We start from the raw sequence: 27,995 nt of genomic DNA, 5'->3' as shown, positions 1-27,995 counted from the left end.
TGCTACCTACAGTCATTGAAGTCAACAAGAGGGACATAGTTTTCCTGGTGGATGGCTCTTCCAAACTGGGACTGACCAACTTCAATGCAATCCGCGACTTCATTGCCAAGGTCATCCAGAGGCTGGAGATCAGACAGGATCTTATCCAGGTGGCAGTGGCTCAGTATGCAGACACAGTGAGGCCAGAGTTTTATTTCAATACCTACCCCAGCAAGAGGGAGGTCATAAACGCCGTGCGGAAAATGAAGCCCTTGGATGGCTCGGCCTTGTACACGGGCTCCGCTCTGGACTTTGTTCGGAACAACCTGTTCACGGAGGCGGCCGGCTACCGGGCTGCCGAGGGGGTCCCTAAGCTTCTGGTGCTGGTTACAGGCGGTAAGTCCCTAGATGCGGTCAGCCAGCCCGCCCAGGAGCTGAAGAGGAGCGGCATCCTGGCCTTCGCCGTCGGAAACAAGGTGGCTGACCAGGCTGAACTGGAAGAGATCGCTTTCGATTCCTCCCTGGTGTTCACTGCCACCGAGTTCCGACCCGCCCCTTTGCAGGGCGTCCTGCCCGGCTTGCTCGGGCCTCTCAGGACCCTCACTGGAACCACTGAAGGTACGAGGCGGGGGAACCAGACACACACATGATAGGGCGGTCTGCAGGGTGGGGGTGGGCAGTCAGACACGTGATAGGGCGGAGACAGCCACGTGATAGGGCGGAGACAGCCACGTGATAGGGCGGAGACAGCCACGTGATAGGGCGGAGACAGCCACGTGATAGGGCGGAGACACAGACGTGATACGGTGGTCTGCAGGGGGTGGGGGTGGGGAGTCAGACACGTGTTAGGGCTGTCACCAGGCGGAGCCTTTAGGGAATAAGCAAATTTATTTTGTGTTAGACTAAGATCAGACTCTTAAATGATGGAACTGAAGCCGCCAACTAGATCTACTTTGAGTTTCATCATACCCTGACTTGACAAAGACAGGACTTAAAATGCCGTGTGCTACAACTGTGTGTCATAAACTGTCATAAAGTAAGAACATGTCACTTAAACTGTAGGACCAGGGGCCATCTGTCTTTGGCCAAAGCTTCTGGCCGAGGCGCTCACTTCTCAGTCCTGACCTCTCACCGAGTTCCCAGTGTTCTGTCTGCACTGGTGACTCCGGTCCAGCCCCGCCTCCCCCAACCACCAAGCGTAGCCTGGCTCCTCCCTTCCCAAGCAGATGGTCTGCTTCTAAATGGTCCGAAGCTGACCAGTGTAGAGCATTCACCCTTTCCTCTCTTGAAGGAATTCCTTTGATGGGGAAGCACAGTAAGGGGATGAGTGTGCAGATAAAAAGCAAGTGGTTCTCCAAACCCCTCCTTTATTATGGTTATCAGTGAACAGTTATTTTTAAAGACACAATAGTGATCTATGAGCTTACGAATTGAATGAGTGCAATTCACCGTCCTTAATGAAGATGGATATCACGGAAACAAGCTTCCCTGCCTCACAACCTAAACCACTGGAAGAATGTTCGATGCATGACCCACGGTGCATGAATGCATGCTCACTCATCAAGCACTCTGGTCTTCCAAAAGCCTCCCTCCCTCCCTCTCTCTCTCTCATTTCCTTAAAACTTCTAATCTACACTTTCATAGCTGAAGTTCAGTTTGATACAACAAAGAGGCTAAAAGTAGTTGTTAGGTTCCAATTTTAGGGAAACATCAGGGAATAGATGGGAAAGAATTTTTTTTTCCCCCCAGTGGCTTGTGTTGGGGAAAACACTCTGATTTGAGAAATACTTTTGATTCTTCAGGCTTCCCTGATCAGTTGGTAAAGAATCTGCCTGCAATGTGGGAGACCTGGGTTTGATTCCTGGGTTGGGAAGATCCCCCAAAGAAGGGAAAGGCTACCCACTCCAGTATCAGGAGAATTCTCTGGACTGTATAATCCATGGGGTTGCAAAGAGTCAGACAGGACTGAGCGACTTTCACTTTTATCCTTCATGAGGATGAGGGCCTCCTTGGCCAAGCATAGCAAAGAATTTCTTTGCATTTTAATGTGTTTCAGTCATTCCGTGATCTCACTCAGGAGGAATCCTCATGGGCACTTGCTGGATTATTGCCTGGCAAGGCCATGACTCCCCGTAGAGGAGTCTCAGTAGAGAATGAAAAATGGACCTTCCTAGGAAAGTTTCAAGATGAGAGCAACCTAATTTTATTTTTTATTTTTTTTTAGCCTTAGGGAACTTGTGTTCTCAGGTTAACGTGGGCTAACACTTCTGTCTGTAAGTGAAAATCTCTGTGTAGATGTGTAGAGGGAATCCCTGGGGGACCCAGTCTCACCCAGGTAAACCTGTCTCTGTTCGTGGCTATAAACTGACTGATGCTGAAAGACACAGCACCCTTGTAGCTTTCATTTCCACAGAAGGAATGCTCCGTTTCAAGGATTCTGATCACTATGGTTGGTTGCAAACATTCTAGCTTTGGCACTGTATCACTCTGTGACCCAGCTGGGTTTCATAACCTTGGCTATCAGTACACCTCACAATCACCAGCCCCCACTGGAGGAAAATATGCAGCCTTCTGCCATATTTTATGAGATGGACGTGCTTGGCCTCACTGGTGTTCTCTGTATTCTACGTGTTGGCATGTGTGCCCACGTACGGGCACACATGAGGAAGTCCTCTGCGGTTGTGTGTGTCTCACTGTGTTTTCTGTGCTCCACTGCAGTTCACGTAAACAAAAGGGATATCATCTTTCTTTTGGATGGATCGTCCAACGTCGGAAAGACCAATTTCCCTTATGTGCGGGACTTTGTCATGAACCTAGTTAACAGCCTTGATGTTGGAAGCGACCACATTCGGGTCGGTCTAGTGCAATTTAGTGACACTCCGGTGACGGAGTTCTCCCTAAACACCTACCCGACCAAGTCAGAGTTGCTAGCTCACCTGAGGCAGATGCAGCTCCAGGGGGGGTCGGTCCTGAACACGGGCGCGGCCCTGAGCTATGTGCACGCCAACCACTTCACCGACGCTGGCGGCAGCAGGATCCAGGACCACGTGCCGCAGCTGCTGCTCCTGCTCACAGCCGGGCAGTCTGAGGACTCCTATTTGCAAGCCGCCAATGCCCTGGCGCGTGCGGGCATCCTGACCTTTTGTGTGGGCACTAGCCAGGCCGATAGGGCGGAGCTTGAGCAGATTGCTTTTAACCCGGGCCTGGTGTATCTCATGGATGATTTCAGCTCCTTGCCAGCTTTGCCTCAACAGCTGATTCAGCCCCTAACCACTTATGTTAGCGGAGGTGTGGAGGAGGTGCCTCTCGCCCAGCCAGGTAAAGCTCTGTGACTGCTCGGGGCTCCCTCTCCTCTCCCCCCCAGACACCTCTTTGGTGGGCAGGTGGCCTGGGCTGAACTCCAGAGGCTGGCGACGAGCTGTGCAAAGATGATGGGGTCCCTTTGGTTCATGGATTTTTGAAGGGAGGCTCAAGACACTGTACCAGCAAGCTTAGGTCCTCTGTCTAAAGGGTGTTTGTCCTTGAAAATCTAGAAAATCCAGCTTATGTTCTACCCAGGTTATCCCACCCTGGATTCAGAAGCTTTTACTCATTTATTTATTTATTTTTGCCCCAATGTCTCTGAAGATTCTGGCGTGCAAATCTGGATGGAAATGGGAGACAAACAGAGAGACAGCAAGCTGGATCCCCTTTCATACATGAGTATACATTGGGAACATCTAAAGTGAAATTGATTTTCTTGATAGGATGTTTTTATGTTCCAAATCTGCTGTCTCTAGAAAAATATTTGTCATAAGCCTAACAAAGGCTGTGTCTTTTTGTGATGGTAAAGTGGTTTCCAAAGGCAGTCTAGGTGATGATGACTATGGTGGCAAGTTAATAAGATGATGACTTACGGACCCTTACTTCCACCAGTTGCTGACATCACACAGATGGGTAGCTAGATGGAGCCCACTGAAGCCTAATCAAAATAGTTCTAAGAGTGGTCTGAACAGAAAATAACATGCACGTGACACATTGTAGCCCCCGACTGGCTGCTGCTGTGTTTTCTGTAGTCAGACCGCAGCAGACTGGAAGTCACTGACAGAGATCCTTACCCACGGAGTGGTGATAGACACTATCTTGGATTCTAACCCATAACCTCAAATTTAATGGAAAGAGAATCCAAATAGAGCACTGATGACACCTGATTATGTGTCAGTTACACTTGGGTGGATAACCCATAGCAGCCTTTGTCACTAAAGACAGATCAGTTTTTAAGCACAAGGAGGATAAGTACCATGTTTTCAGAAGTTGGTAACAATTTGGAAACACCATCTGTTCTCCTAGAATGATTGGCACCTGATGCTAGAACAGACCCCCCCCTAGGCTTTTCTTTGGCTTGCAGCCTTGAGGAAGCAGGGCACTAGATTGGGCAGATGGGTCCAGTTGTCCTAGCCCTGTGCACAGATGCACTGCTTTGAAAGGGGGCATTTGAATGGCAGCTGGTGTGGGTTTTCTCCTCCCTTGCTGGTACAGTGGTCCTCAGGTGAACTGCCCGAATCCCCATGACCGAAAGCTGGCAGTGCTGGGCTGAGGTCGGTTTGGTGCCTATTGTGTTTTTGTCCCTCACTGTGCCCCACGACCCACTTTTGTTGCAGAGAGCAAGCGAGACATCCTGTTCCTTTTCGACGGCTCAGCCAACCTCATGGGCCAGTTCACTGCCGCCCGCGACTTTCTCTACAAGGTCATCGACGAGCTGGACGTGAAACCTGACGGGACCCGGATCGCGGTGGCTCAGTACAGTGATGACGTCAAGGTGGAGTCCCGTTTTGACCAGCACCAGAATAAGCCTGAGATCCTGAATCTCGTGAAGAGGATGAAGCTCAAGACGGGCAAACCCCTCAACCTGGGCTACGCCCTGGACTACGCACAGAGGTACATCTTTGTGAAGTCTGCTGGAAGCCGGATCGAGGACGGAGTGCTTCAGTTCCTGGTGCTGCTGGTGGCGGGAAAGTCATCAGACCGGGTGGATACGCCCGCACTCAACCTGAAGCAGAGCGGGGTGGTGCCCTTCATCCTCCAGGCGAAGAACGCGGACCCTGCTGAGTTGGAGCTGATCGTACCATCCCCAGCCTTTATTCTGGCTGCGGAGTCTCTTCCTAAGATTGGAGACCTGCAGCCACAGATCGTGAACCTCTTAAAATCAGTGCAAAATGGGGCACCGGCTCCAGGTAAGGCACAAGACATCTGGTTGCTTCTGCAGTCCAGCTCTCCCCAGTGTGAGCTGCCTCTAGGCTGCTGGCTCCAGGTCCTCAGGCAGAAGCCCTCCTTGGTTTCCAAGAAAGATAGGTAATTTCTTCAGTTGTTCGTTGTTCGGTCCCTAAGTCATGCCCAACTCTTTGTGATCCCATGGGACTGCAGCATGCCAGGCTTCTCTGTCCTTCACTATCTCCTGGTATTTGCTCAGATTCATGTCCACTGGGTCACTGAAGCCATCCAACCATCCCATCCTCTTTCACTCCCTTCTCTTTCTGCCTTCAATCTTTCCCAGAACCAGGGTCTTTACCAATGAGTCATCTTTTCACATCAGGTGGCCAGAGTTTTGGAGCTTCAGCTTCAGCATCAGTCCTTCCAATGGATATTCAGGGTTGATTTCCTTTAGCATTGACTGGTTTGATTTCCTTGCAATGAAATATGACTTTTCGTTCCCAGGTTGGCTCTCTGACTTCTCTCTAGGGAAAAACAGAAGAATCAGGGTGATCACTTTTCAGGACATTAGACTGTTTCATCATAAGATGCATTATAAAGATTTAGACATATCAATGATGAAAAATAATTATTTTTCTAAAACCAATACTTTTATTATGTGCATAATAAAAGGCATATAACATGGTTCCATTAGAACTAAGAGAGTCTTCTTCTTCACATATTTCCCAAATATCTTATTTTAAGTGGCTGTCACTGTGTTATATATAATTCATTCTCTATTTTCATTAGAAACACAAAGCATGAATTGAGACAGGCACATTCCTATTATAAATGCTATATTAAAGTTTCTGAGTAATAATCTTTGTTACCATGACTTCATGTTTAACCACTTTCCACTGGGTGATAAAAATGCAGGAACAAGAGTAATTAATTTCACATATAATCCCTTTGATTGAAAATACAGAACCTAGAACTTCTCTTCAATGACGATTGGGCATATCTACTGTTGGTTTTGGGTGGTTCACTGGACATCTGGGTTACATTTCCCTCCATTGACCCGCTGTGACTTGCAGCAACTCATTTGAAATCTCTCATCTATAAGGTGTGATGGTTATGCAGATTCTGCCAACCCATATCTCTTCCCCGCCCTCAACATTTCTTCTTGAGTACAGCTTTGAATGTTAACGATACTGTTCAAACATACAAAAATTCTAAAATAATTTTTGTTATTTTAATTATTAATAATTTCCTATGGCTGCTTTAAAAAATTATCATGATTTTTGTTGCTATTGTTAAGTTGCTCAGTCATGTCTGACTCTTTTTCACTCCATGAACAGCAGCATGCCAGGCTCCCCTGTCCTTCACTATCTCCTGGAGCTTACTCAAACTCATGTTCATTGAGTCGGTGATGCCATCCAACCATCTCATCCTCTGTCACCCCCTTCTCCTCCTGCTTTCAATCTTTCCCAGCATCATGGTCTTTTCTAAAGAGTTGGCTCTTCACATCAGGTGGCCAAAGTATTGGAGGTTCAGCTTCAGCATCAGTCCTTCCAATGTTTATTGAGTTGATTTCCTTTAGAATGTAAAGCCACCAAATTTGACTTAAATGACATATTCAATGGCTTGAAACAGAATGATTTTACTATCTTAAGTTTTAGAGGTCAGAAATCCAAAGCCCGTTTTATTGGGCTAAAATCAAGATGTCACCCTTCCTTTTGGAGGTCCTGGCTGATCACCCTTTTTCTGGGGTCTAGAAGCCACGTGCACTCTGTGACCCACGGCCTCTTCCCCTCCATCTGCAGAGCCAGCAGGGTAGCATGCTCTCTTGTCTCTGACCTCTGCTTCCTTCCTTACATCTCTCTCTGAGTCTCACCCTCTTCTCTGCCTTTTAGAGGACACGCGATTGATTACAGTGGATCCACCTGTATAATCCAGCACACATCCCCATGCCCCTGGTCCTTAATTTAACCACCCCTGAACATTTTCTACCGTACAAATGCCAGGGATTCAGAGTTGGATATCTTTGGGGGCTGTTACTCAGCGCACCACGGTTGGTATGAAATTGTCCCTTTCCTGCCTTGAGTCACAGAGGCGGTCTTCCTTGCAGTTTCAGTTGAAAAGGATGTGGTGTTCCTGATTGATGGCTCCGAGGGGGTCAGGAGCGGCTTCCCGCTGCTGAAGGAGTTCGTCCAGAGAGTGGTGGAGAGCCTGGACGTGGGACCAGACCGGGTGCGCGTGGCCGTGGTGCAGTACAGCGACCGGACCAGGCCCGAGTTCTACCTGAATTCCTACATGGACCAGCAGAGCGTGGTGGGAGCCATCCGCGGGCTGGCCCTGCTGGGCGGGCCGGCCCCCAACACGGGGGCCGCCCTGGAGTTCGTCCTGAGGAACATCCTGGTGGGCTCCGCCGGGAGCCGCATAGCGGAAGGCGTCCCCCAGCTCCTGATTGTCCTCACGGCCGACCGGTCTGGGGATGATGTGAGAGGCCCCTCTGTGGTCCTGAGGAGGGGAGGGGCCGTGCCCATTGGCATCGGCATTGGAAATGCCGACATCACTGAGATGCAGACCATCTCCTTCATCCCGGACTTTGCCGTGGCCATCCCCACCTTCCGGCAGCTGGGGGCCATCCAACAGGTCATCTCGGAGAGAGTGACCCAGCTCAGCCGCGAGGAGCTGAGCAGGCTGCAGGCGTCTGTCATCCCCGTGACGCCTCCGGGTAAGGAGCCAGTTCTCTGGCACGTCCTTCCTTAAAATATCTGGGGCTACTGGGACTGTGGGTTACAAAGGCTTCTCAGTGTTGTTTCCTCGGCCATGGGGAGTTAAAACTAGGGTTAAATGAAGAATTAGGAGCCGCGTGGCCTCGGTGGCCAGAAACGACTTGGAGAGAGGCCGAGAGTTGTGTTTTTAGCCAAATTTAAGTCTGAAAAGAGAAGTGGGCTTGGTTTACAGTTCAGACCCCTAACTCTGCATGAAGGCTTCTGTGTTGATAACTGAAGAGAGGGGCCATCTAGTTGATAAAACTCCCGTTCGATGCTGGGTCCTCGTTACCCTTGTGGGTTCAGCTGGCAGCCTCCGATGGTCAGGGACGGTGTTCGTCCCAGGTGCCTCTGTCAACCTTGGGCACCGTTTCTGAAATGTTGATATTCTCAGAGCCCAAGTGTGAAGATGGAGTTTGAATTTGCTTGGCGCAGAGAAGGGAGTGTCTGAACTGGCAGGAAGGCCTCCTGGCTCTCCTGACCTCGGCTTATTCTACTTCCTGTTCTGCTTCCCCAGGCTTGATGCAGAAGAAAGGGGGCTCAGATAGGCCCACCCCTCCAAGAATGCCCACGGAGGACCTCCTCTCCCTGGGCCCTCGGGTGGGGAGGGCACAGTGGAGAACAGGCATGGACAATGTCACCCCTGCGTGGTTCACGTGCTACAGAATAGCGTCTGCATCCAGGGATGGGGAGGCTGGGGTCAGCGGGGTGGGGAGGGAAGCGTGAAAGCAACTGAGAGAAAAGTAGATACAGGAAACCATTAGGGCGGGTGAGAGAGGGGGGCAGCGTCCCCTCGCTGGTGTCCACGCAGAACAGAGCACTCCCTGTAAGCCTTCCTTGGAATGTTCTACAGGGCTCACCATCCAATAAATTGGGGGTAACTGTGGGATAAATGCAGTGAGGGTTTTGTTGGCTGTTCCCTAGTTGATGCGTTTTGTGTGACTTGCTTGGCTGCAGGAATCTCTCTCTCTCTCTTTTATTTTTTCTTTTATATTGGAATACCATTGATTTACAATGTCGTGTTCGTTTCAGATGTGCTGTGGAGTGATTCAGTCATACATACACACATATCTGTTCTTTTCAAAAATCCCTTTTCCCATTTAGGTTATCAGAGCCGATTGAGTGGAGTTCCGTGTACTATACAGTAGGCCCTTGTTGGTTATCTTTTTAAATATAGCGGTGCGTATGTGTCAGCTCCAAACTCCGACTTTATCCCCCACCCCACCCACCACCTTTTTTATGGTGCATTTGAGGCACTGGCGCTCCCAGGAAGGCTCTTTGGAAATGCTGGCATCATGTGTGGCAGCTTCTTTAAACACAAGCACATGTTTCTACAGCAGTGTGACTCCTGGTCCATCTGCTTTCCCCCTCTTCAGGATGACTATTTTCTACCTTTTCCTCATCCTGCTTCATCTACACCTCTCCTTCTTCAGTTTACTCTGAGCTGGTGATCTTGATTTCCATTTCACCGAGAAAGTATAATAAAATCAAAGAAGAACATCTCTGCTTCCCCTGACAGTCTGCCTCCTCCCTATTCAAGAGTGCCTCCCGCAACTCTCCTGTCTCCTGCATCATTGATTCTCCAATGCACTGGATGGACCCTTTCATGATATGTACGCAGTGCCTTTCCTTCTCTCGTAAAAACCCCCGGATGCCCTGCTCACTCCTCCAGGAGGGTCCCAGTCTCCTTTAAAAAAATTTTTTTTTAAAAATTAATTTACTTCTTTTAATTGGGGGCTAATTACTATACAATACTGTGTGGTTTTTGCCATACACTGACAGGAATCAGCCACGGGCGTGCATGAGCCCCCCGTCCTGAAGCCCCTCCCCCCCTCCCGCCCCATCCCATCCCTCTGGGTTGTCCCGGTGCACCGGCTTTAAGTGCCCTGTTTCATGCATCGAACCTGGACTGGTGATCTAGCTCACTGTATGATAATATACATGTTTCAGCATTATTCTCTCAAACCATCCCACCCCGGTCTCCTCTATAAGCATCATCTTCACTGCCTATAGTTCTCTCTGAACTCGCCCTAGGCTGCTGTTCGCGCTCCCCGCTCCACAGAAAGTGTGCTGGGCAAAGTCCCTCCATCTGGCAAATCCTAGTGGTCAGTGTTGGGCACTGTTCCGCTTGACCCGTGAGTGTCATCGGGGTGACCCGGGGTGACCCGGGTGAGGGTCAGTTGCGACCCCCTCCCTCCTGGAACGCCGTGCTCCCTCGGTCTAGGTTCGGCTCCTGCGTGTCTAGGCTCTTCCTCCTGCAGCCATTCTCCCTTACCCTCTGCTGCTGCTTCCTCTTCTCTCTGCTGTGTCAGCACTGGATTCCCCAGGTTCCTCTCCCGGGGCTGGTATTTTAACTTGAATAGTCTGAATTAGGACGCCTCGCCTGCCTGCCGGGTGTCAATTCTGTGACACACTGGGAGGCGGTTCATCATCACAAAGGCTCTGGTGCCAGTGGAGTTGAAGCCCTATGATAACATTTGATTCACAGTGGTCAGCGGCAAGAGGGACGTGGTTTTTCTCATCGATGGGTCCCAGAGTGCTGGCCCCGAGTTCCAGTACATCCGAACGCTCATCGAGAGGCTGGTCGACTACCTGGATGTGGGCTTCGACACGACCCGGGTGGCGGTCATCCAGTTCAGCGATGACCCCAGGGTGGAGTTCCTGCTGAACGTCCACTCCAGCAAGGACGAGGTGCAGAACGCGGTGCGGCGGCTGCGGCCCAAAGGCGGGAGGCAGGTCAACGTCGGGGGTGCCCTGGAGTACGTGGCAAGGAACATCTTCAAGAGGCCCCTGGGGAGCCGGATTGAGGAGGGTGTCCCTCAGTTCCTGGTCCTCATTTCCTCCGGGAAGTCGGATGACGAGGTGGACGACTCGGCCGTAGAGCTCAAGCAGTTTGGCGTAGCGCCAATCACGATCGCCCGGAACGTGGACCAGGAAGAGCTGGTGAAGATCTCGCTGAGCCCCGAGTACGTGTTCTCGGTGAACACCTTCCGAGAGCTCCCCAGTCTGGAGCAGAAACTGCTGACACCCATCACCACCCTGACTGCCGGACAGATACAGCAGCTCCTGGCCAGCACACGCTACCCACCTCCAGGTGAGACTGGGTGTTGGCTATTGCTCTTCTGTTGTATCTTCTAAAAAAAAAAATACACACACACACACACACACACACACACACATATATATAAATGGGCTCAAAGGCCATGATGCTCACAAGTAAAGCTAACATAACAGACACCTGTGATGGAACCGGTTGGGACTGTGGCTTGTTGCAGGGAAGAAGGGCATCAGGAAGGGCTGACGGCAGGATTTGAATTTGCCAAAGACGGTTTTGCGGAAGGCTTGAGGAAGTGGGACTTTGCCCTGGATTGAATGTTGTTGAGAAGGGGGAGTAGTTCTTTGACTGGGTATTTTACTAACTCTCATGGCTAAAGTTGTAATTGGTAAAGAAACAGTGGTCACACCTGTGATCCAAGATGGGGGTGGATATTTGGTTACTTTTGTCTTCTTTTTGTCAGTGTTCAGACACAAAAAGAGCATGGCTTTCCCTGATGTTGGTGTTCTGTGAAATCTTTGGTGTTCCACTGGAGAATCCAGGGCCTGGCTGTGTGTGCTGGGCCAGCTTTTCTGTTTTCAACATAAAATGGTTCCATTCCACGACTTGCTCAGCTTTTGTTGTGCTATTTTTTCCACTAGAAGTGGCCAGTGTGTTATGAGGCAAAAGGTTGAATTCGTTGAGAGGCAAGATGTGAGCTATTTAATAAATGACATCCAGGAAGTACCTAGAAATCTAATTAATAGGAAGGTATGGTTTATCTTTCCTGAAAAGTGAAAGTCTTAGTGGCTGAGTCATGTGACCCCATGGACTGTAGCCCACCAGGCTCCTCTGTCCATGGAATTCTCCAGGCAAGAATACTAGAATGGGTTGCCATTTCCTTCTTCAGGGGTTCTTCCCAACCCAGGGATCAAACCTAGATCTCCTTGGGTCTTCTTTACTATCTGAGCCACCAGGGTCCCTTATCTTTCCTAGGACTTTTGATTAATTGTATAGTGAAAAAACTGATTCATGCAAAGAAGACAGGGAAATAATAGTGAAAATGAAAATTTTGTATAAATGCTAGAGATATGTGAGGAAAAAGAAATACTGTGAATCAAACACCGTGGGAGAGAGTTGGGATTCTCCTGGCTGTCACTGGCTAAGTGGTGGCCTTTGTCCTCAGGTGTAATAATAAGAGCTGTCTCTCTTTTCTTGTGTAATAATAAGAGCTGTCTCTCTTTTCTTGCATAATAATAAGAGCTGTCTCTCTTTTCTTGGGTGATAATAGGAGCTGTCTCTCTTGCGTCATAATAAGAGCTGTCTCTCTTTTCTTGTGTCATAATAAGAGATGTCTTTCTTTTCTTGTGTCATAATAAGAGCTGTCTCTCTTTTCTTGCATCATAATAAGAGCTGTCTCTCTTTTCTTGCATCATAAGAGCTGTCTCTCTTTTCTTGGGTAATAATAAGAGCTGTCTCTTTTTTCTTGGGTAATAATAAGAGCTGTCTCTCTTTTCTTGCGTCATAATAAGAGATGCCTCTCTTTTCTTGCGTCATAAGAGCGGTCTCTCTTTTCTTGGGTAATAATAAGAGCTGTCTCTCTTTTCTTGCGTAATAATAAAAGCTGTCTGTCTTTTCTTGCGTAATAAGAGCTGTCTCTCTTTTCTTGGGTAATAATAGGAGCTGTCTCTCTTGCGTCATAATAAGAGCTGTCTCTCTTTTTTTTGGGAAATAATAAGAGCTGTCTCTCTTTTCTTGCATAATAATAAGAGATGTCTTTCTTTTCTTGTGTCATAATAAGAGCTGTCTCTCTTTTCTTGCATCATAATAAGAGCTGTCTCTCTTTTCTTGCGTCATAATAAGAGATGCCTCTCTTTTCTTGCGTCATAAGAGCGGTCTCTCTTTTCTTGCATCATAAGAGCTGTCTCTCTTTTCTTGCATCATAATAAGAGCTGTCTCTCTTTTCTTGCATCATAATAAGAGCTGTCTCTCTTTTCTTGCGTCATAATAAGAGATGCCTCTCTTTTCTTGCGTCATAAGAGCGGTCTCTCTTTTCTTGCATCATAAGAGCTGTCTCTCTTTTCTTGCATCATAAGAGCTGTCTCTCTTTTCTTGGGTAATAATAAGAGCTGTCTCTCTTTTCTTGCGTAATAATAAGAGCTGTCTCTCTTTTCTTGCATAATAATAAAAGCTGTCTGTCTTTTCTTGTGTAATAAGAGCTGTCTCTCTTTTCTTGGGTAATAATAGGAGCTGTCTCTCTTGCGTCATAATAAGAGCTGTCTCTCTTTTTTTTGGGAAATAATAAGAGCTGTCTCTCTTTTCTTGCATAATAATAAGAGATGTCTTTCTTTTCTTGTGTCATAATAAGAGCTGTCTCTCTTTTCTTGCATCATAATAAGAGCTGTCTCTCTTTTCTTGCGTCATAATAAGAGATGCCTCTCTTTTCTTGTGTCATAATAAGAGCTGTCTCTCTTTTCTTGCATCATAATAAGAGCTGTCTCTCTTTTCTTGCATCATAATAAGAGCTGTCTCTCTTTTCTTGCGTCATAATAAGAGATGCCTCTCTTTTCTTGTGTCATAATAAGAGCGGTCTCTCTTTTCTTGCATCATAATAAGAGCTGTCTCTCTTTTCTTGCATCATAATAAGAGCTGTCTCTCTTTTCTTGCGTCATAATAAGAGATGCCTCTCTTTTCTTGTGTCATAATAAGAGCTGTCTCTCTTTTCTTGCATCATAATAAGAGCTGTCTCTCTTTTCTTGCATCATAATAAGAGCTGTCTCTCTTTTCTTGCGTCATAATAAGAGATGCCTCTCTTTTCTTGTGTCATAATAAGAGCGGTCTCTCTTTTCTTGTGTCATAATAAGAGATGCTGGTCTGTGTGATCTCAGTCTCTGCTGGTAGTAACGGTCATGATTCATAGATTATGGTCATCCAGGATTTGTTTCTAAGTGCTGTTGCTTTTGAAAGAAGTTGTAACCCAGACTGCAAAGCCACCATTAAACTCAGAAAGGGGAAGTTTTGGAGAACTGACAATATTTCAAGGAGCAGAAATTGTTTTGATGCAAAAGGCCCGATTTGTAATGACTGATTAGAAAACGTGGGAGACAAGCCCATGCACATTGGCTGGTAGTTTTCGCATTAATTAGCGTGATGGTGTCATGGAGTTTAAGTTCAGAAACGAAACCAGATGCGCGCCAGTCCTGTGCTGAGTTTTCCTTTTCCTCCTCACCCGCAGCTGTGGAGGCCGATGCTGCGGACATCGTCTTCCTCATCGACAGCTCTGATGGCGTGAGGCCGGATGGCATCGCACACATCCGGGACTTTGTTATCAGGATCGTGCAGAGACTCAACGTTGGTCCCAACAAAGTGAGAATTGGGGTCCTGCAGTTCAGCAACGACGTCTTCCCAGAATTTCAACTAAAGACCTACAAATCCCAGGCCAGCGTGCTAGACGCCATACGTCGCCTGAGGTTCAAAGGGGGGTCTCCTCTCAACACTGGCAAAGCTCTGGAATTCGTGGCAAGGAATTACTTTGTCAAGTCTGCCGGGAGCCGGATAGAAGATGGGGTGCCCCAACACCTGGTTCTATTTCTGGGTGGAAGATCCCAGGATGATATTTCCAGGTATTCCCAGGTGATAAAATCTGCAGGAATTGCGAGCTTAGGGGTTGGAGACCGAAACATTGACAGAACAGAGCTGCAGACCATCACCAGCGACCCCAGGCTGGTCTTCACGGTGCGGGAGTTCAGAGACCTCCCCAACATAGAAGAAAGGGTCATGAATTCCTTTGGGTCCTCCAGGGCCACCCCTGCACCTTCGGGAGTGGACACACCCTCTCCCTCAAGGCCAGGTATGTGCTGGGGGCCCTGGGACTACAAAGTGGTTATTATTTTATTTTTATTTAGTTTTAATTGAAGGATAATTGCTTCATAATTTTGTGTTGGTTTTTGCCATACATCAACATGAATCAGCCATGGGTATACGTACGATCCCTCCTTCTTGAACCTCCCTCCCACCTCCTACCCCGTCCCACCCCTCTGGGGTGTCACAGAGCTCCAATTTGAGCTCCCTGCGTCATACAGCAAATTCCCATCGGCCATGCATTTTACATATGGTAACGTACATGTTTCCATGCAACTCTCTCCATTTGTCCCATCCTCTTCTTCCCCCGCTCTGCCCCGTGTCCATCTGTTCTCTATGTCTGTGTCTCCATAGCTGCCCTGCAAATAGGTTCATCAGTACCACCTTTCTAGATTCCACGTATATGCATTAGTATATGACATTTATTTTTTTTTACTTTCTGGCTTGCTTCACTGTGTATAATAGACTGTAGGTTCATCCATCTCATTAGAACTGGCTCAAATGTGTTCCTTTTTATGGCTACATAATATTCCATTGTATATACATACCACAGCTTCTTTATCCATTTATCTGTCAATGAACATCTGGGTTGCTTCCATGTCCTAGCTATTGTAAATAGTGCTGTGATGAACACTGGGGTTGCATATGTCCTTTTCAGTTGTGGTTTTCTCAGGGTATATGCCCAGTAGTGGGATTACTGGGTCGTATGGTAGTTTTATTCCTAGTTTTGTAAGGAATCTCCATACTCTTCTCCATAGGGGGTGCATTAATTTACATTCCCACCAACCATGCAAGAGGGTTCCTTTTTCTCCACACCCTCTCTAGCATTTACTGTTTGTAGATTTTTTGATGGTGGCCATTCTGAGGGAACACCAACTATTTTTTAATTGAAGAAAAGCAGTCAACATTCATTTTAATGGTTTTCTTCTCTCAGATTTGTGGCTGTGATACTGTTACAAATTAAATGTTTTTTTTTAGTTGCTAAGTGATGCTTGAGTCTTGGTGACCCCCTCCCTGGGGGAACTGAGAGCTGTCCACCTATAGCTTTGACCTCATGCTCCTGGATCTGACCTTGGGTGCTGCCAAGAGCAAGTTGAGTTCCTCCACCAACCCATGTCTTTCTCAGCTGCTCCGCAGGTGATGGCCATGCAGACATCTGGAGCAAACGATTAGGGTTGCTTTTCCATGAGGCATCGCATCCCACTTAGCTCTTTCATGTCCTCTTTCTGTGCTGGTGGTGGAATATCCCACACTGCCCTGGATCTCCCTTCTCTCGACTCTATTCTCAACTCCATGGTTAGAATTGGGAAATTCTCTTCAACGAAGCTTTTGGCATGCTGTCCAGCAGTCCTCCAAAGGTGCATGCAGTCTGCTTCCTGTTTTCTAGCCTTTCTCCAGCCTTCCCTTGCCTTGCCTCTAGGACACATCCCCACTTCTGCCAGACACTATCATTTGCTTTTGACCAGGAAGAAAGAGTTCAGTGGCATTTCCTAAAACACTTGACACCATGGACTGATGAATCCATGGCAAAACCCCATTTTGCATGGGATAACTGGGGATCTGCTGAGTTCCCACATCTCCTTTCCTTTCATTTAGATGATTTATCATTTATCTTCCTGTTTTGGGCATGATGGTTTGAGGGCTGTGAATCTGGTAACTATAGAGTCGTGGACTAGAGCCAAGGTGATCACTGTGAATGAATGACAGGAAGGCCTTATTTTAATCACTTTCTGCTTGGTGATTTTGTTCTGGGTATGGAAACTGAATTTCCCCTTTTCTCATCATCATCATCTTTAGAGAAGAAGAAAGCTGATATCGTGTTCCTGCTGGATGGTTCCATCAATTTCCGGAGAGACAGTTTCCAGGAAGTGCTCCGTTTTGTGTCAGAAATTGTGGACACAGTTTATGAAGGGGGCGACTCCATCCAGGTGGGGCTAGTCCAGTACAACTCTGACCCCACCGACGAGTTCTTCCTGAAGGACTTCCCCACCAAGCAGCAGATTATCGACGCCATAAACAAGGTGGTCTACAAAGGGGGAAGGCACGCAAACACCAAGGTGGGCCTGGAGCACTTGCGGCTGAACCACTTCGTGCCCGAGGCAGGCAGCCGCCTGGACCAGAGGGTCCCGCAGATCGCCTTTGTGATCACGGGGGGCAAGTCGGTGGAGGACGCTCAGGAGGCGAGCATGGCGCTCACACAGAGAGGCGTCAAGGTGTTCGCAGTGGGTGTAAGGAACATCGACTCGGAGGAGGTTGGGAAGATAGCGTCCAACAGCGCCACGGCCTTCCGGGTGGGGAACGTCCAGGAGCTGTCAGAACTGAGCGAACAGGTTTTGGAAACTCTGCACGATGCGATGCATGAGACCTTATGTCCAGGCATGACTGATGTTTCCAAAGGTAATGTCCTTTAGGTGCATATATTCAATCCTGTCTTTTCAATGCTGGCAAGTTATCTGGTTGCCCAGGTGCCCAGAGCTGGCCTTGGGTCTCCTGCAGCACCTGCTGCTTCTGGGACCGACTTACATCCACGTGGTTGGGTCCTGGTTGTCACCTGCCTCTGTGATAGGATGTGTTTCCTGGATAGGAGTGGACGTCTGTCTTTTCTTGCTCTTGCCAGATTTACCCCTCCTGTCGAATCCCCTAAATAATTCCCCTAAATAATTCAGACTGATTGATGTCTATTTCAATTTGTAGGTTCCTTAGATTATTTGAGACCAGAGTGAATTCTCAAGTGTGTTTAGTCTAAGGCCGACACTTGGGATGCATCTAGACACTGGCTGTATTCTGTGCTAGAGCTGATTAAGTCCCCAAAGCCAACATACTGAAATGCAACAGTTTCGGTTCCTAAGAGTCAGTATGCATTTTCCCGGTGAGAGAGGCGATCCAGTTGCTTCTCAGAGCTCGTACACAGATGATCTCATCTTGCCCTTGGGTGAGCGTGTCCACGTCCCCAGCTGTGCCTGTACGTTGAGAGTGTCTCAGCAGCTTGACTTTGAGCTCATGGCCTTCTTCTCCCTTTATAGCCTGTAACTTGGATGTGATTCTGGGCTTCGATGGTTCAAGAGATCAGAATGTCTTTGTGGCTCAGAAGGGCCTCGAGTCCAAGATGGACGCCATCCTGAGGAGAATCAGTCAGATGCAGAAAATCAGCTGCAGCGGCAGCCAGCTGCCCACGGTGCGGGTGTCCGTGGTGGCCCTCACACCCTCGGGTCCTGTTGAGGCCTTCGACTTTGCTGAGTACCAGCCGGAGCTGTTTGAGAAGTTCCAGAACATGCGTGCCCAGCACCCCTACGTCCTCACTGCGGATACACTGAAGCTCTACCAGAACAAGTTCCAGCAGGCCTCGTCGGACAACGTGAAGGTCAGGGCGGCCACGGCGTTTCTGCTTCCTGTGTCACCTCTGGGTTTTACTGGGCAAGGGTCATACCCTGACGCCCCAAAAGCCCCATCCCCAAACTGTTCTTCTGTGGATGCTCTTCATGTTTGGTGGGGTTGGTGGTGCCTGTGTATAAGAGTCCTTTGTCATCAACTGAGCTGAAATGAAATATCTTTGTTTTACTAAAGCTCTTAAAAAACAAAACTTGAAAATCAGTAGTTACGCTTGAATGAGTTGAATTTGTGACTAATGCATGTTTAACCATAGTCCTGCCCTTTAAATACGTTATGTTCTCTATTTGTATATAATTTTATCTTTCCTTCTATGTTTGCACACACACACATCAGTTCTCCAGGGCCGCCATAGCAGAGCTCCGCAGGCGGGGTGGCTTAAGCAACAGTAATTTGTTCTCTTGCAGCCCGGGAGGCTGGAGGTTTTTTGGGAGGTCTCTCAGCTGGGCTTGGAGACGGCATTGTCTCTTCTGTCTCCGAGTGGTTTCCCCTCTCTGTGTCTGTGTCCCAGTGCCTTGTCTTAGAAGGACACCGGCCATGTTGGATGGGAGCCCACTCTGATGACCTCATTGACTTCATTGCCTCTTTAAAAGCCCCGTTGCCAAATACAGTCACACTCTGAAGCACTGAGGCTTAGGACTTCAAACTGTGAATTTAAGAGGGACACAGTCTAGCCCATGACACACATGCACACCCCTCCCCCACATGCACACCCCTCCCCCACACGCACATGTGACGCTACATCTCCTGAATAAGAGAAAGAGACAAAATTCTTATTTCCATTGTTGCTTGTGCTTTTTAACAAATCAAGCCCTGCAACATACCCATTTATTTTATACCCCATCTAGTATCAGGGAACTATGAATAGGGGGTGATTGGTTTTCAACCTTGGCCCCCTGTTTCCTCCACCATGAAGTGAAGGATTTGAACTGGCTGATGTTCCTTGCAAGGGTCTGTGATGTTTATTTTTAATCTCAGCTGGGTTTTCACACATCTTTTATCTTCAGGTGGTCATTCATTTTACGGATGGAGTGGATGGGGATCTGGCTGATGTACAAAGAGCATCAGAGGAACTCCGACAAGACGGTGGGTTCTGGGGAGTTTCTAAATGGGGGGCAGGTGCACTGCTGGGCTGGAGAGAAGCGAGTTCGCTAACAGACCCTCTGGGGCAGCGGCTTGTCCTGCGGGCACCTCTGTCCAGCATCTTGGTCCTCTTTCACCTGCCTGAGGGCATGGGATGAACCAGCAAGTACCCCTCACTTACAAAGACCAAGTCCTGACACAGACTCCATGGTGTCCTAGGCCCATTCATGTGGTACAGTGTCTAGAAAGCTTGATGTTTTTGCAAAATAACATTAAGTTTTGATTCATTTGTACATTTGATTCATTTATACATTTATCGTATAAATTAGGAATTACTGTGTTTTTGGTTTGCAGTTATCACAGCTCAAAAATAGTATAATGTTAAACAAAGTTAACATAAAATAATGAAAGCATATTTCCCAAATTTACTGTGACTGGTTTGCAGTGGTACCTGTTGCCAGATGTACTATTTGATCATTTGCTTTGGAATTTGATAGCGCTGACGATAGAAAAAGTAAGTACTAACATCAGAGGTTTAAGAAGAATTTGTGGAAGCATGACTTAGCTCAGGAATGTTCAGTTTATTAGCTTGCTTCTCCAGAGCAATGGAGAAGAAGCTCCTGTCATCTGATTTTGGAGGGGTGGGATTTCAGTTCTTCCCACAGCACATCTGTGTTAGGTAGGACCAGAACTTGAGAATTTATGTATGTCATAAATGACAGTGTCATTTCCTATAGTTGCATTCATCAGTGTACGTTTTTGACATCTTGGGAACAATTGCTCCGAGGAGTCCAGAGTTCTAGCATTGCAGCTCTGCAGAATAGCTAATAGTGTGATTACATGTGTTTCAGTTAAAGGTCAACTTTTATTTATTTGTGTTATTATTTTTAACTGGAGGATAATTGTTTTACAGTGTTGTATAGATTTCTGCTGTACAACACCACGAGATCAGTCATAGTTATATATATATTCCCTCCCTCTTGAACCTCCCTTTCCCTTCCCATCCACCCCTTTAGGTCATCACAGAGCTCCAGGCGGGGCTTCCTGTGTTATACAGCAGCTTCCCACTAGTTATTAACATCTATTTCACACGTGAGAGTGTGTATGTATCAGTGCCACTTTCTCAATTCGCCACACCCTCTCCTTCCCTGGCTGTGTTTGTAAGTCCATTCTCTATGTCTGTATGTCTCCATTCCTTCTCTGCAAATAGGTTCACCAGGGCCATTTTTCTAGATTCCATATATGTGTGTTAATATGTGATATCTGTTTTACTCTTTGTGACTTACTTTCCTCTGTGTAACAGGCTCTAGGTTCATCCACCTCACTATAAAGCCAAATTTTTATACTGAAGTTTTCTTTAAAAAATAGAGGTGGGAGGAAAGCACTATGTTTCTTGAATGTCCATGTGAGAAGTCTTAAGTGGACCTGTCCCTGCAGGTGTCCGAGCTCTGATCTTGGTGGGCCTCGAACGCGTCGCCAACTTGGAGCAGCTCATGCAGCTGGAGTTTGGGCGAGGATTCATGTACAACCGGCCCCTGAGGCTGAACTTGCTGGACCTAGACTATGAACTAGCCGAGCAGCTTGTGAGTGTTTTGTGTATCTGTATACATGTTGGTCTAGATGCCGCAAGTTGGGGCATCTCAGGATAATACAGTCCGTCATCACCAGGCAAATGGAGAAGAGACTCCTGGGTGGGCAGCTTAACTCCTCTGATTCACTACGGACCTGCTTTGTTGCCATCATGCAAGTCCTGGGAAGGGAGCTCTCTGAGGACTGGAAAGACAGCCACCCGGGAAACGGGTGTCCAGGCGGCTGTTGCCTCAGAGTGGCCTCTACTCTGTTACTGAGACGTTTTTCCCTTTATAAGATGACTGAGAAGTCATAGCATTGAGATCAACCCTCTCCAAGCCGGAAACAGGAAAAATAAGAGTAGGCAGGAAAAGAAAGATCATCTCTAGGTGGAAAGGGGCTTCTATTGCCTTCTCCTCTAGTTTCCTTTGCTGCAAATGAGGACAGACCATGAGGCTTCCTAATCCCCCTGAGTTCAACTTCTCAGCTGGTGGGTTAGAGGTGAGCCTGGGGGCTTTGGGATGTGGGCCTGAGCGTTCAACTCAGAGACTATTTGGTGGAGGCAGCAGTGAACCGCAGAATTCAGTGACTCTGCCCATTCTTTCCCTCCTGCCTTCTTCCTAGGACTGGGGTTAGGATGTTTTTTTTTATTTGAGTGGAAGGAGGTTAGTAGACAAATTTGGGACTTGGGAGAGCATGAAAATTCTAGGAAATTCACTGCAAGCAAATGCATTGACCCTCATGAATTCAGCAGGTGGGAATGTATCTTGGGTGTGCGCTTTCCCACATGAGGCCAGGGGCTGGGCTGGGAGGTCATGTCCAGGGTATCTGATGGATGTTGGAGGCCTTGGTGACCAGAGGTGCGATGCTCGTGGCTCAGGCAGGGACCCCACCCCATGGCCACTCCCAGGCCTTCTCTCTAGGAAGGTACCCTGTTCTGTGACTCTGCCCAGGGCTCAGGGAAAGACATATGGTCTTCTCTAAAACCCCCCTCCATCCTGGCCATCTGCAAGGGTTTGTTAGGCTTTGCTTTTTGCAGCTTAAAGATATCTATGTTATACTTAGCAACTGAAGCTTGAATATCTATGCTGGAAACTTTAGAAGTAAGGCCCAGCCTTAGGTGAATATTTTATGAATAGGATGTATTATCTTTGGCGGCTCTTCAGACTCTGTTTGTGACATCCCATAGCCTGCTGATGGCTAAGTCTTCGAGGAAATGTCACAGGGAGTATGCAGTTTCTTGCTATGAATGCCACATTCCTCAGACTTATGCTTTTTTCCTAGGCATTTGCTGAGGGGTGAACTTTGCCTTTTGTCTCGGTAGGACAACATCGCTGAGAAAGCCTGCTGTGGGATTCCCTGCAAATGCTCTGGACAGAGAGGAGACCGAGGGCCCATAGGCAGCATCGGGCCAAAGGTAGGTGGCTTTACCCTCTTTTCCACCTGAGACTAGCTTCAGAGCTGGCGCTGCTCTGGCTGAGGTTTCTCCTCTGTCACGGCGGGGAGATGGAGAGGGAGGAGCAGGAATAGCTGTGCTGTAGGACAGGGGTCTGAGGGGCAGACCCTTCCCCGTGTCTGCTCCTGTCTCCTTTCCATCGGGTTCAGTTCTGCATTGTTTCTTTAACTTATAAAACCATGTTGAGACCAGTGGCATCATTGACTGGCAGCCTCACTACGACGGTCAGCAACGATTCTTTGCACTTGCTTCTAAGTTACAGGAAACACACAGTATTTCTTGGCAGATCAAGAGCCTTAAAGATCCTGATAGAATAATTGCACTGAAATAATGTGTGGAAAGCTGTCACCTTCAAGGGATACCTAATACACGGCTCTGCTGCGTGAAGGAGGATCAGGGAGGTGCTTAAGTAGGAAACAAAGAAAACCGCAGCTCTTAACCAAGCAACTGATGACTTTGTTCTAGGGCATTCCTGGAGAAGATGGCTACCGAGGTTATCCTGGTGATGAAGGTGGACCTGTAAGTCAACGTTGCTTTATTCCCTAAGTCTTTATTCCCTCCTTGTTCCTTACATGTTGGGACTGAATTGTGGAGTTCATCTGTTTCATTTCCAATCTTTCCCCTTGGGAAAACCATGAATTCCTATCTGTCTTAACAACTCGACTCAGAGCTCTGTGCTACAGGAACTGGTCTGAAGCATGTGGGTATGAAGTGCAGGTCTTCACTTATTCCATCTCAGAAGGGGGACAGAGTGGCTTTGGAGACAGAGGGTCACCGGGGATACCAAACCCGGCATCTGCCAAATTCAGATACCCAGGCGAGAGGCGAGCGGGCTGGATTGGGGTGCAGGGGAAACCTCGGCAGGATTTTAGGGGTGACACCCTTTGAGAGGAGCCTCCCTGAGGGCGGTTGGGTTATCAGGAGCCAAGGCGTCCAGTGGGGGTGGGTGGAATCTGCAGCAGGGCCTTTGGGAAGCAGAACCTGACCCAGAGGTGACTTGAGAGGTTTTTGAGAACCGACAAGGCCCAGCCTTGGGATGGAGATAGAGAGCTCCTGATGGGGACAGAGAGCCCCAGTGGGAGGACTGGAAGGTCCTCCCAGGAAGGACAAAGGTCTGGAAGGACTGGAAGCCACAAAGGTCCCATCAGCAGAGCTGGGTGTCAGCGCTGGGCCTGGACCTCATTGGAGAACTGAAACCAGGGACCACACTGAGGAGCAGCCAGCCTGAGGGTCCTCCAGGGGCCCAGTCCTCACCAGACACAGTCCCCCAGGGCCTGCTCGTCCTCTGCCCACCAGGAGGCGCCCTGTGCTGCTGAGTGCCCCAGCCGGTCTCCCTCCAGGGCAGGGATCTGCAGGTTCCAGGCCCAGTGCAGGGAGCCCGGAGGCCTGCCTGGCACATCACCCATCAGCCCCGCCTAATGCAAGCCCTCCTCAACGATGCCTGCTCGGTGGACACACTCGACAAGAAGGTCCAACCTGCAGAACCCCTTTGTGTCTCCCCACAGGGTGAGCGCGGTCCTCCTGGCGTGAACGGCACTCAAGGTTTCCAGGGCTGCCCCGGGCAGAGAGGAGTCAAGGTGGAGTGTGGGTGCCCCTCAGTGTGGGGAGGGGACCCCTGCAGCCCCGCACGTGTGCAGAAGGAGGCAGCTCCTCCCAGCACCTCCTGGGGGAGGGGGATGCCCTCCCGGCTTCTCCGCTCAGCGCTGGGCAGCCGGCTGCCTCGCATGGAGGTGGCCCCGGGCCTGGCGGGTTCAGGAGCACAGGCCGTGTTGGGAAGGGAACCTGAGGTTGGAGAGACAAGCTGCCTATGGCAATGTGAAGTGACCAGCAGGTACTGACAGGACAGAGAGAACCTGGGCTGGGCCGAGAGAGGACTGGTGCCCAGAGTCTTTAGAGCCACGGACCTGGGGGTAGTGAGGGAAGTGGGGGGGCAGAGATTGGGAGAGGACTTCCGTGCTGGAAGTTTCTGCATGTGAAACACTTGGATCGAGGGCGGATGACTCTTCTGCATCTGCTGGAGCTTGGGAGCCCATGTCAAGGGACCAGCCCCCACACTGCAGTGCTGTGAAGGGGCCTCCTTGGAGCTCCTGCCCCTGGCCTGCAGCCCCCCAATCCCAGGGGGGCCGACAACACCCATGTACTCAGGTCCAGGCAGGCTAGCCTATGATCCCTTTTTGACGGAGAGAAAGCTATCCCAACAAGTGAATCTCTAAAACTGAATTTTTCGACCCCGCCCTTTGTGTTGGGGATGGGGAGGGGTCAGCCCGTAGCCTACTCTGGCTTACCCTCTCCAGCCTCCAGGAAGGAGCTCACATTCCTTCTTCCCTTCCCTTCCAGGGCTCGCGTGGATTCCCAGGAGAGAAGGTACTTCAGCCTGGTTTTCTTTGTATGTTTAAAACTTTCCCAGTATTCTGCCAGATTTTGCACTCACTCATGCATCTTGTCCCCTGACAGGGTGAATTAGGAGAAATTGGACTGGATGGTCTTAATGGTGAAGATGTAAGTGAGTTTCCACTCTTAAGTGCACACTGCGCTTGGGCCTGACGATGCTGGTGACTGATCCGTCAGTCTCCGGCAGACATTGCGCCAGGACTGACGTTTTATTGTTGCCTTTGCAGGGCGACAAAGGGCTGCCCGGCACTTCTGGAGAGAAAGGGAGTCCAGGAAGGAGGGTAAGCATATGTCCATAGTGTGGCTGTCCTGGAGAAGCGACGAATGCTTCACTCAACGATGATTACTTTTACTTGTATATAAGACCGCTTCCTCTGGGCAGCCTTCCCTGACCTCCTCTTGGGGTGCGTTCTTGGCATCTCCTAGGTCCCCTGTCAGTCATGACATATTTACGTTGTCTTTTCTTATTTGGAGAGTATGTCCCATGGGGCAAGACCCGAGTGTGTTTTGTTGAAATAAATCCCCAGCGCCTGATACAGTGCAGGTCTCCATAAGTACTTGGGGATTACCTGAAATGCTTGGAGATAGTTTTACCTTTGTGGCAAATGAGTAAATGGTAACTGCTGGAGCACTGTTCAGTTTAAGATTTGTGATGGGACGAATGCAATTTTGAGGGCGAGATGAAAATGTGAGACATTCTCAGGCTCTGCTTGTGGTTTTTATTTAGGGTGACAAAGGACCCAAAGGCGACAAAGGGGAGAGAGGTGATGTCGGGATCAGAGGCGACCCGGTAAGAGGAGCTGACTCTTCGTCACTAATACGAGACTTGAGCCTGGGGAACAGGGGTGTGGGGAGAGGTGGATTGACAGGAAGGATTTCACCATTGAAATTGCTTTAAAGCATGCTGGCAAATATGTGGTTTGTCCTTTTCTTAGAATTTTGGGGAGGCTAGAGATGTCTCTGCTCTCTAACTGCAAGATAATTCTTTGCAAAGCCTCTCCTATTAGGACCCAAGAAGCTTCCCTAAAGTGTGGTCTCGGGATGCTTTAAGTTTGGGTTAGAGAAAGAGAAGCGTTTACAGCTTTTCCTGTTTTATGGGGCTATAAAACCTGTCAGCAACTGACCACCACTGGGCCAGCCTCTTGGGGTCCAGACAGGACGAGGCAAGCGTGAGCCTGGCCGCCGTCCTCCCCAGGAGAAGGAACAGGGAGGAAGAGCCATCACCCCCACTCCAGCTGGGGCTTAGAGCGATGGCTGACCCCACAGCAAGCTCTGTCGGGCGGGATGGGCATTACCTGAACGGGATGCGGCTGAAGCACTGAGCTGCAGACGTCACTGCAATTTTCCTGGTCCCTGGCCCCCCACAGCAGTGGCTTTCTGTATACGCATGTGTGACTTACTCCCCACCTGTGCTCTTTTCAGGGCAATTCAGGACAGGACAGCCAGCAGAGAGGAGCCAAAGGAGAAACCGGAGACATCGGCCCCGTGGTACAGTGCTCTGCGCTGTAGATCCTCCCTGCAGTGCGGGCCCGGGGGGCTAGCCTTGTGCTGGGTCATCGCCAGCCCTGGGGGCCGTGGACGGGGGCCTTGAGGCTGTGGGTGCACAAGGTCGAGGTTGGGAGCAGAGAACCTGGAACCCAGCGTGCATGCTTGAGAAGGGGTCTCTGAGGGGAACTCAAACAGCCCCTCCCAAGAGGGGTTTCTTCTGGGCGGAGTTTGTGCCCCCTAGATGTTTCCAGAGAGTGTGTGTCAAGCCAAAGCCTCGTGGGGGGCAGAGAGCACCTGTGTCTGAGGCATCCCTGGCGTGGATGACTGGCCCTCTCTGTATGCACCCCCGTCCCCCGGCGTCTTGGGCAGAATTTGAGTTACACAGTCTTCTTTGCGGAGAATCTTACATCAGTTTTCTTTCCCACGCCAGGGTCTCCCTGGGAGAGACGGGGTGTCTGGAGGGCCTGGAGAACCTGGGAAGAGCGTGAGTGTCTCTTGGGGCTTGCGGGGGTAGGCTTTGAACTATTTGCCTAACTCTGCCAGACTTCCTACTCAGAGCTACTGAGCAACTTTTTATTGGGGGAATTAAGGGATTTTAGAAGCCACCTGTTGCTGCTTCTTCATACCCTTTGTCATTATCATTTACTCTTGACCCACCCCCAATCTGCTTCCTTCCCCTCCTGAAACAGACCAAAGTGTTGAGTCACTCAGTCCTGTCCGTCTTTTGGGGACCCCTTGGACTGTAGCCTGCCAGGGCCCCCTGTCCATGGGATTCTCCAGGCAAGAGAGAATCTCCCACTGGAGTGGGTTGCCATGCCCTTCTCCAAAACAGACCAGACAGACACTTTAAAAAGTAACATCTTTGCTGCTTTTGACTATTCGGCCAGGCTTTATCCCACTGAATAATTAAAAAATTCAACAGAAATACAGAAAGAGTGAGGGGATTAGGGGCAGGGAGGCAGACGGGGTGCGTGTTTATTTTGTTTGACAATTGTTTGTTTTTCTTCCGCTGCTGTAAGTCAAGCAGTGAAACCAGAGCCAGTTTTCCAGTGAAATGCTTCTCGCAGTTGCTTCTCCAAGGCATTTCAGAAATGCCTGCTGCAGGCCACTCACTGCCTTGTCTTTGTCTTTGTCTTGTTGAAGAATTGCTGAGGTCAGAGGGGGATGGATGATCATTGGGAAGCCATTTGAATGCTTCCAGGGCCCAGGGGGTACCCGGAGCTCGGCCCTCCTAGCTGGAAGAAGATGGTCCAGAAGCTTGTGAATCCTTAGTCAGTTCAGGGTGCTGGTGGGTGCCTGAGACAGGTGTTTGCTCAGCATCCTGCTGGGGACGGTGGTGGGGCTGAGACCGAGGCCCCCTCCGCTGTGTCACCCGGGGAAGTCACACGCTGCGGGATCCATAGCTGGATCACTCGAGGGTGTCTGCTGGCAGCAGCTTTTAAAAGAAATGAGCAGATTCTTGCTGATGGGGGCTTTCAAAAGAAATGACTCTTACCTGTAAGCAGATGATATACTATGGGCATCACCTTACTTTTAACATTCAGAAGAAAACTTCAATTTTGAAAACTACTCTCTTAAAAGTCTCGAGTATAAATTTTGAGTAATACTATTGATCTATACAATGGAAAGCAGTGATGAAACACTCCACTGTTGTGCTGTCCAGCTTTGTGAACAGAGCCAAAACTTGTTTCCATGATGAGCACAGAATTCAGTTGTATTTCTAAGCATGGGTAGGAGCTTGGGGTTTGAGTTCAGTGTGGTCAAGTTGGGACTTCTGTTAGGAGCTCCCCAAGTGAGGCTC

The 27,995-nt window shown here is 49.0% G+C and overlaps 1 protein-coding gene across 1 annotated transcript in view; it reads left to right on the top strand.

The window, feature by feature from the left end:
• COL6A3 (collagen type VI alpha 3 chain) overlaps window positions 1–27,995 on the top strand; it is a 91,067-nt gene that overhangs the window by 29,123 nt on the left and 33,949 nt on the right. Inside the window, exons 5-23 of the mRNA XM_052638006.1 lie at window positions 13–597; window positions 2,698–3,297; window positions 4,620–5,192; window positions 7,277–7,885; window positions 10,414–11,019; window positions 14,195–14,809; window positions 16,618–17,217; window positions 17,844–18,181; window positions 19,215–19,293; window positions 20,728–20,873; window positions 22,184–22,276; window positions 22,781–22,834; window positions 23,821–23,892; window positions 24,653–24,679; window positions 24,770–24,814; window positions 24,934–24,987; window positions 25,434–25,496; window positions 26,129–26,194; window positions 26,625–26,678. Of these exons, the coding sequence (XP_052493966.1) occupies window positions 13–597; window positions 2,698–3,297; window positions 4,620–5,192; window positions 7,277–7,885; window positions 10,414–11,019; window positions 14,195–14,809; window positions 16,618–17,217; window positions 17,844–18,181; window positions 19,215–19,293; window positions 20,728–20,873; window positions 22,184–22,276; window positions 22,781–22,834; window positions 23,821–23,892; window positions 24,653–24,679; window positions 24,770–24,814; window positions 24,934–24,987; window positions 25,434–25,496; window positions 26,129–26,194; window positions 26,625–26,678 (5,279 nt within the window). The remainder of the gene's footprint in view (window positions 1–12; window positions 598–2,697; window positions 3,298–4,619; window positions 5,193–7,276; window positions 7,886–10,413; window positions 11,020–14,194; window positions 14,810–16,617; window positions 17,218–17,843; window positions 18,182–19,214; window positions 19,294–20,727; window positions 20,874–22,183; window positions 22,277–22,780; window positions 22,835–23,820; window positions 23,893–24,652; window positions 24,680–24,769; window positions 24,815–24,933; window positions 24,988–25,433; window positions 25,497–26,128; window positions 26,195–26,624; window positions 26,679–27,995) is intronic.

Source organism: Budorcas taxicolor, chromosome 3 (assembly GCF_023091745.1).
Source record: "Budorcas taxicolor isolate Tak-1 chromosome 3, Takin1.1, whole genome shotgun sequence".
Classification (NCBI taxonomy): domain Eukaryota; kingdom Metazoa; phylum Chordata; class Mammalia; order Artiodactyla; family Bovidae; genus Budorcas; species Budorcas taxicolor.
This window is presented reverse-complemented; position numbering and strand designations above follow the sequence as displayed.